At 32.7% G+C, this 8,430-nt stretch overlaps 1 protein-coding gene across 1 annotated transcript; it reads left to right on the top strand.

Moving 5' to 3' along the window:
• Positions 1-1,872: 1,872 nt before the first annotated feature.
• On the top strand, positions 1,873-6,756 carry LOC111087449. Its single transcript, XM_022394094.1, has 2 exons — positions 1,873-1,940; positions 5,158-6,756. Exons 1-2 carry the CDS (start codon positions 1,890-1,892, stop codon positions 6,535-6,537), a joined length of 1,431 nt encoding a protein of 476 aa, XP_022249802.1. The 5' UTR covers positions 1,873-1,889; the 3' UTR covers positions 6,538-6,756.
• The last annotated feature ends 1,674 nt before the right edge of the window (positions 6,757-8,430 follow it).

Below are 8,430 nucleotides of genomic sequence, written 5' to 3'. Positions count from 1 at the left end.
ATTCAGGCATTGAGTAGTCCATCCCCATATTTATGATAAAATGAGTGTATTTTATTCAAAATAGACAATTGAGATTAACTTGGTTCCTTTGATTTAAATTTTTAAAAAACGTTTACAGTAACTAATATCAAATCAATTATTCATTAGGGGGTTAACCTGTGGCAACAGTATTTATCACAATGTTAACATATGCCTAAAATAGTGTATAATACACTGTTATGGACTATTATTTTATTTCAAGTTACAGCTTTTACAATAAGAAAAGATGATTTTTTAGAACAGGTACGACGCCTCGACCACTGGTGCGATCGGAAAACATCGGGGAATTCTTTAGATGAGATTGGTATTGGCAGCCGACACGAATATCGGTCGCAGGTTTATGTGTAGCCTGGGAATAAATACTCAAAATTAACTACCAGTAGCTTATTAAGCCTAACGTTTGAGAATCAAGTATATTACAATACGTTATCACAACAATATGTATTTAGCCTGATTTATAACCTACCTATAAGCCGAATTTAAACTAATTAAGGGACAATCAATTAGTCGTTAGGTTGTATTTACATAATAAAACAATGTATTTAACCTGTTTTATGTTTACCAATAACTTCGATTATATCTAAGCCTAAAGTACCGTTACACATCCTGAGCCTAATCTAACGTTGTAGTACAGATTACACTACTAAGCTCTAATTTAAAGCTTTAACCCTACTAGTTTTATTTACTAATCTTCTTAAATCAAGTTTTTTTGTTAATTAACCCAAATTACTACAAATGATAATATTAATATTAAAATAGCAGTGATTCGCAAAACACTTGCGGTTATTTTCATGCCCTTCGCTTGAATTTTCCTTATTCTTTCATTTTCAAGCACGGCATTTAAGCTACGCTTTTTTGCAGGCATTATGTATTAGATCGATAAATTCTGGTCTATTTGAAAAAATTTACGTGGTCAGACAAACAAACTTTCGTAGACGTAGCTTTTTAAATAAAATTACACTTAAATAAACAGTAAAGTATAGTGATGGTATTTATAATAGTGTACACAGTATGAAACAGCTGTGAGCGTTTGGTGTATGGCAGGGTTTTACGAGTTGAAACAAAAAAACTCACAAAATGAAGAATAAAACCCGTAATAAAGAAAAAAGTAGCTAAAAGGTGTTTTATAAGATGAACTGTAGTTAAATTATTGCAAAATAAAGTAAATGTAAAGTCGCAATGAAGGCAAACTTAGCTGAATATGCAGAAACGTCTGAATTCGTATTCATAAAGTGATAAGTATATGGTTTTGAACAAACTGCGCATGCGTATTTTAGACCTAAATAAGTCGAGTAACTTTATAGCAACTGTATTTAGTGTAATTTTAATTTCTTTAGGAATACACGCGGGTTAAGTGTTGTTTGTGTGAAATACTTTGCAAATAAAAAACTAAAGTTGAAATCGAAGCCAGGATACGTCAATCGTCACATGATGACAACGACATTGTGCCATCGTGTACTATACCTGTTGCATTAAAAAGTTTAACCAAGCAAAAATCAGGTAAGATGATTCTGAATGGAAAAGCCGATATGCAATTCGTACTTATCGGACAAAAGCCTTTCTTACGATATGAGATTTATAGCATTTGATCGAGAAACTTGCGAGAAAAGTTCCGGACAAACAAACGCGAGCGTATGTTTTTATAAAAACCTTTCTAACGTCTTCTCTCTTCCGTAGCGCCCTCTACATTTCTATATATATATAAAATGTTCCAGATGTGACAGTAAAGTGGATTCTATATATAAATGTATCAGTATTGAAACATACAGAGACTTAAGAAAGAACAGAAAATCATCATGCTACTCAAGTATCCACAGCCTCGAATGTTTACAAGGTTTAAGTTTTGCACAATGTTTCTTTTTTCTACTGGAATATTATTGACTGTGTTTAAGATGAAAAACGTAAGTAAATACAGAGCTAAGTCACTAAGTATGACAAAAACGGTAAGTAATTGTTATATTGCTTGCAATACACTTGTTCCGGACGAGCTAACAGCAAAAAAGTAAATAAAAATACTGAATATTTAGTGTTTTATATCTCAAAACTTTAAGTTAAAGAATCGTTGATCCGCAAATATAATTATAGTTCTGTAAACGTTAGTGGTTTACTGGATTTTATTTTTACTTATTTTTTTAGTTTCAAGTGTTAGAAATTCAGGGTTTGAGAGAGAGAAAAAAGAATAAATATAATTGCTTATGAAACTTCAATTCTGGACGAGCTATCCAACAATAAGGTTTTAATCAAATTTATGAACAGAAAACAATCTATCAGCAGGACTTTATGTCCCAATACATAGAGATAAACAACCTTTGACGTAAAAGTAAGAGACCTTTCTTCTTGGCCCGGCATGGCCAGGTGGTTAAGGCGCTCGACTCACAATCTGAGGGTCGCGGGTTCGAATCCGCATCCCACCAAACATGCTCGCCCTTTCACCCGTGGGGGCGTTATAATGTGACGGTCAATCCCATTATTCGTTGGTAAAAGAGTAACCCAAGAGTTGTCAGTGGGTGGAGATGACCAGCTTCCTTCCTTCTAGTCTTACACTGCTAAATTAGGGACGGCTAGTGTAGATAGCCCTAGTGTAGCTTTGCGTGAAATTCAAAACAAACAAACAAAAATTTCTTCTTAATAGTTTCCGTGGTTACTAGATTTTAGTTTTATTAATGCGCATCTCGAAACTTGATCTGAAACTTTAACAAACTTTTATTCAATGCGTAACATCTAGCATTAAAACTAATATTTATTTTTAAAGGTCAAAGTCATTTAATATCTTAAATTATCTATATAATGACCATCATGAAAATACTGCATGATCAAACTTTTCCGAATAAAGAAATCAAAGTTAAAGATCAATCTCATTACTTGGGTATATGAAAGCTGGACCTTAAAAGCATATCTATTGAAAGCAATGATAGCATTGGAACTTATAGCCAAGTTTTCGATGTTCTAATTATTATCATATTACAAGATAAAGCTTTTTACTGGTGCGATCATTCTCAAGTACACATGTTTTCCCCATCGTAACAACCACAGACCTTAAAACTAGCCGACTAATACTCTCATTAATTGATTGATAACACAGTACCTTGTCAACTCGCCTACTGATTTAATAACGAACTTATCACTAATTAACTCAACACGAAATTGATAATGTTCGAATTAACACATAGTACGTTACTCAAAAACAGCTTAGCTTCTCAAACTAAAAAAAAAAAATCTAACTGCGTCAGCAAAGTCAAAGCTAAAAATCGGTTCTCTTTGTAATATTGAAAATAACTAAGATAGTCATAATAATTTAAAACGAGGACACTTATTGAAATCGAAAAAGAAGAGAAATCTGTAAGAATTATGGGTGTGTTTGAATCTTTATTAACTCAACATATAGTAACCTACACTCATTTATTTATATGAATACTGTTTTGACATTGCGCCTTATTTATTATTCGATATTATACAGCGGACCAACTGTTTTATGATTATATATAAATATTCAAGGCTCATCGGCACAGCTTGGGTCAGCAAATCAAAGAAATACAGTTAGGTCTCTTATAAAGGTGGTGCGTATGAACCTTGAATAGGCGAAACTGCAGTCCACAGCAGAGAGTGCAGCCAATCAATGAATAAAATTAGGCCTTTAAGTCACAGATTATACTTTCAATAAACCCCATTAATCGTATAGAAAATTAATATGTTTATCAAACAGATAAACCAAAAGTGTGAAAGTTGTCTCACTGATAGCTATTCCTCGTGTAAAGAGCAAGAACATTAAATTCGATGACGAGGAACCCACTTTGAGACTAATAATGGTTAGACACGGCTTGAATGGGTAACGAAGAAAAAATTTAATATACGTTTAACATAACTGCAAATGTACAACGTTTCGATAAGGTTTTGTCATCGTATGTGTTTACACGCAGATGCTCTTTATACGGCAATCTTTATGTTCTGTAGCAGTACACCTGTTTTCTATCAAACCTACTGCTGTGATTAGGCTTGAGAGATTCGTCTCTGTGATATAAGATCTTTTGTTTTAGAATCGTCTTTCAATATCACAAGTCTGTAAATGTAACTTTCAAAACAATGACAGTAATAGCTATACAATTAGTTCAATTTGTATATTTTAGATAAATACTCCAAGGAAAATATTCTTTAAATTAACAGGAACAATAGACGAGATCTGTCGTATCGTCCTGATGAAACAAAAGTTTTATTTATTTATAATTTTGAACCTATTGTGTTTGAAGTTAAGCACAAAGCTACACAATGGGCTATCTGTGCTCTGCCCACCACAGGTATAGAAACCCAATTTCTAGAGTTGTAAATCCGCAGACCACTACTTTGCCACTTTGAATAGAAAAGGTTTTCTAATATAAAATTAATTATATAGATACATACTTTGATATTAAAGTTAATTTAATTCATTAAATGTAACGGTTTTTAGATATTTGAACAATCATAAACATAGATACATTGATAATAAAGTGGGTTTAACTCGTTAAACGTAACTTTTTTTACATATTTTAACACTATTTACAGGTTATCTCTAGATGTGCAGTGTAGTATTTTTTAGAATTGAGATTTATTTTGAGCTAATTTGTTACAATAGAGCTATTAAAGTTTTACGTTATTATTATAACTGTTTTCTTTGTTCAACGTTTTCTGTATTTTTGACTAGTCGTTCTGAAAAACATTATGGGATAATATGAACGTGTGGAAGTATTCATGTGAACGTTACCTCTAACATTATGAGATAATGTGAACATGTGGAAGTATTCATGTGAACGTTACCTCTAACATTATGAGATAATGTGAACATGTGGAAGTATTCATGTGAACGTTACCTCTAACATTATGAGATAATGTGAACATGTGGAAGTATTCATGTGAACGTTACCTCTAACACTATGAGATAATGTGAACATGTAGAAGTATTCATGTGTACGTTACCTCTTCACATTTATAAGATGGTAAATTTAAAAAAGTATTAGCAATAACCTTTCAATGTTTATCTCAATACACTATTTTTCTTCGGTTGAAATGCTTTTCGAAACTTGTGTTATGAAAACAATTATAAAAAACGTACTAACCAATGATTTTCTCAATCTCTTCTTTTTTCAGGAAACTAGTTTATCAGAAGAAAATGAAAACAAACCCACGCAAAAGGAATACACCAATAAAGGCTTAATTAATTCTTCACGTTCATTTATAACTCGTCCTCAGACCAGTTCAAATTATTATACTGTAGCTAAAGAAACCAAGCACGTTTCTGTTGAGCCTAGATTTTCCGAAAAACACTTTATCAATTCTCAATTTAAGCACCAAGAACTAAAAAATCCTGCATCCACAGACTGGATCCAAGTTAGGAAAGGTCTTTGTCTTTATTCTGCATTTTGGGATGACAGGAAAAACGTAAAAAACAGTCCATTTATTCGTATTTTTGGAATATTTTTGCAATTTCTTACTATAAAGGAGAAAGAAGAATACTTCTATGGACTAACCTGTTTGTTACGTTCAGATGGGTCGGTATTTCCAGGTGTAGCCACTATGTACAACATGGACGATCCCTATGATAAGAATCTGTATGTTGTTATAACATGTTCTCCTTATAATGAAACCAGTACCGTTCCAAAAAACGTGTCAATTTTCTATCATAATTCGTCACATGCACTCAATTGGATGCCAGTAACGTCTTTTCCAGGAAAATCATTAAGGAGTAAAGGACGAATTGCAGCGTGTGTAAAACCACTGTATGGTCCTTTTACAGATAAGGACCTTCTTGCTCAGTTTCTGGCTTACTATACTATAATAGGTATCGACCACTTTTATATCTACAACAACTTATCTTCAACTGAAGTTTCAGAAGTCATCAGCAACGTGAAAGATAAAGGTGTGTCAATAACAATCATACCTTGGATAATCCCTTACCAACCTCAAATAACTATACAACCCACAAGATTCCTTGAAAGAACGATGTTACAAGATTGTTACTACCGTAGAATGTTTCATTACGAGTACGTTATGAACGTGGACGTCGACGAATTTATTGTGCTGAAGCAACATTCCAGCATTCAGCTGATGTTAAAGACATTGTCGTCATCTGGTCGTTTTGGATATTTCACATTTAGTGAAGTAAGATTTTGTCTTCAGCTTCCATCATATTCTAACATTATACCAAATTTAACTCGAAGTGATCAAACAGCTGTATCAAAGTTGGTCTCCTTGGCAAAAGTCATCAGAACACCCTATAACAAAGCATGGTGGTGGCGGAAGTACATTGTTAAACCGGAAATGGTGGAATATTTTGGGGTTCATTTTGTTACAAAACGACTTCCTGGTTTAAAGTTGTTGGATGTAAGTCCAGAAATCGCTCTTATGCATCATTATCGAAGTAAATTATGTGATTATAAAAGTGAAAAAAATGTGTATGATCCATTTTTACCCAAAACATATTGGAAGAAAATGTTGCGATATTTAAGAGATTGGGGTGTACTACAATGAAGTTGTTGTGCGTTACCATGGAAATATTACTAGGGTAACGCTAGTCAGCAACCTCAGGTTTACACAAATAAAACATAAAAAAAATAAAGATTTATCCTAAAGATCTTTAAATGATCGTGTCGCACCTTAAAGTTTGTTTGTTTCGTTGAAGTTAAGTACAAATCTACACAATGGGCTATCTGTGCTTTTTATTAACTTTAATCAAAGCGAACTAACTACCTAAGTCGTAACCAAAAATAAGTAGTTAAATAATGTACCTATATTTGTATACAGATGTAATTTGGAGTATATAATGTTATAAAATAAAAATTGTAATAATTAGAATTCGCTGACGCATATGTTATTAATTAATGTTTATGTATATATGTGTAGTGTAAACGATGTTATCATTATCCCTTGAAGTTAGCTTTCTCACAGAAATAGAGTGTTCCTACAAAAAGCTTAAGTACAGGGGGAATCAGGAATTACCAACATTGATAGATAAATAATAAATATTACAGTTGGAAACTCATTGTATTTAGAACTTGATCATAAATACAACCTTCCTATATCTATCGAAACACTGTATTAAAAAAACAACAATCAAACAAGTAAAGACTTTTTTTTTTTAACAAAGGAAGTAACTGTAGGGATGGCTAATGTTTTTGAAGGATCGATATTAGCCATCCCTACAGTTACTTCCTTTTTTTCTTTACTTGTTTATACATATTTCTTCCTTCACACCTGTGCACCAAAGTTATCGAGACTATTTTTAAGCGTGACTTTCTTAGTATGCAAGATGCATTAACTTCTGGATAACAGCTGAGTCACGTTTAAATTCTATAACTATAGATGGCCTATCAGGCTTGCATTGCATTATAAATATTTTACTTTCCAAGCCAATTGTCTGCAAATACTTAATTAAAGTCGTTCATGCTGGTGTATAAACATAGCTATTTTCTGTTATAGATATAATTGTCAGTTGGCATACGTTGCAATAAGTTCCCCTATAAAAATAATAAGTTATTTATTTTAATGGAAACATACAAGTTTAAGTTTGTTATGGTCTCACTCAATCCACAAAGAAAAGCAAAACAATTATATTGCTAATGTTCTTTAATTCCTGATGAACTGATAGGTATTGAGAAGACAGTCATCATTTGCTCTTTGGTCTTGAAAAATAAAACAAGTTTTTTTTTTCTTCTTTATATCTTGATTTAATATAACAATTTAATCGTTTTATAGAGAAATGACACTGGTAAGAAAAGCCGATAACCCAAACTGACAAACAACATTTAATCAAAATAATAACTAAACATTTTTTGGGATGTTGTTTCGGTAGAATCTTATATCTAGAATATTTGTTGCTTTTATAAATTACTAGCGAATCCGTGGGCCTACAGAGCCGCTATAATACAAATTTTAACGCTTGAACTACTATTTTGCCTTTATCGGTTTAATCATCATTGCCGCCATAATGCAAGTTAAATTTCTTTAATCAAGGTTACAAACCATAATTAGTAGGCCTATTTATTTTCGTGCTCTAATATAAATCAATGACAAATATGGGGCCCATTTTCGGTAAATCCCCGTGTTGTTTCGAAATGCCCGGGTTTCCTGAGAGGTTGGGCAAAAAGTTTTACCTTTGTGCAAACCTAAGGACCAAGATAATTCGTTTGGTACTGTTGCGTCATCGAGATCATGTGATTCTCACGCTCTCTACTTTCTGGAATTATCCTGTACTTTGGCGAATGTTCTACTTCTTACTAGATATAGGGTGGGCTGGTATATAAAAGAGGGGAAGGTAATGTGTGGGTAGATATTGAGTAATTGAACTGCAGTCAGAGAGCACGAGAGACGTTACAGCGTTTGTTTAGCTCGATTGTTGAAGTTGAGTGCATCGGTAAAGTTATA

The sequence above is a fragment of the Limulus polyphemus genome, unplaced genomic scaffold (assembly GCF_000517525.1).
Source record: "Limulus polyphemus unplaced genomic scaffold, Limulus_polyphemus-2.1.2 Scaffold2165, whole genome shotgun sequence".
Taxonomy (NCBI): domain Eukaryota; kingdom Metazoa; phylum Arthropoda; class Merostomata; order Xiphosura; family Limulidae; genus Limulus; species Limulus polyphemus.
Note: the sequence above shows the minus strand (reverse complement) of the source record. Positions and strands in the feature narration are given on the sequence as shown.

Bases quoted from the DNA above. Each gene is read 5' to 3' on its own strand.
- LOC111087449 (XM_022394094.1), top strand. From the start codon at position 1,890: ATGTTTCTTTTTTCTACTGGAATATTATTGACTGTGTTTAAGATGAAA. The intron at 1,941-5,157 runs GTAAGTAAATAC...TTCTTTTTTCAG, and splicing joins CTGTGTTTAAGATGAAAAAC to GAAACTAGTTTATCAGAAGA.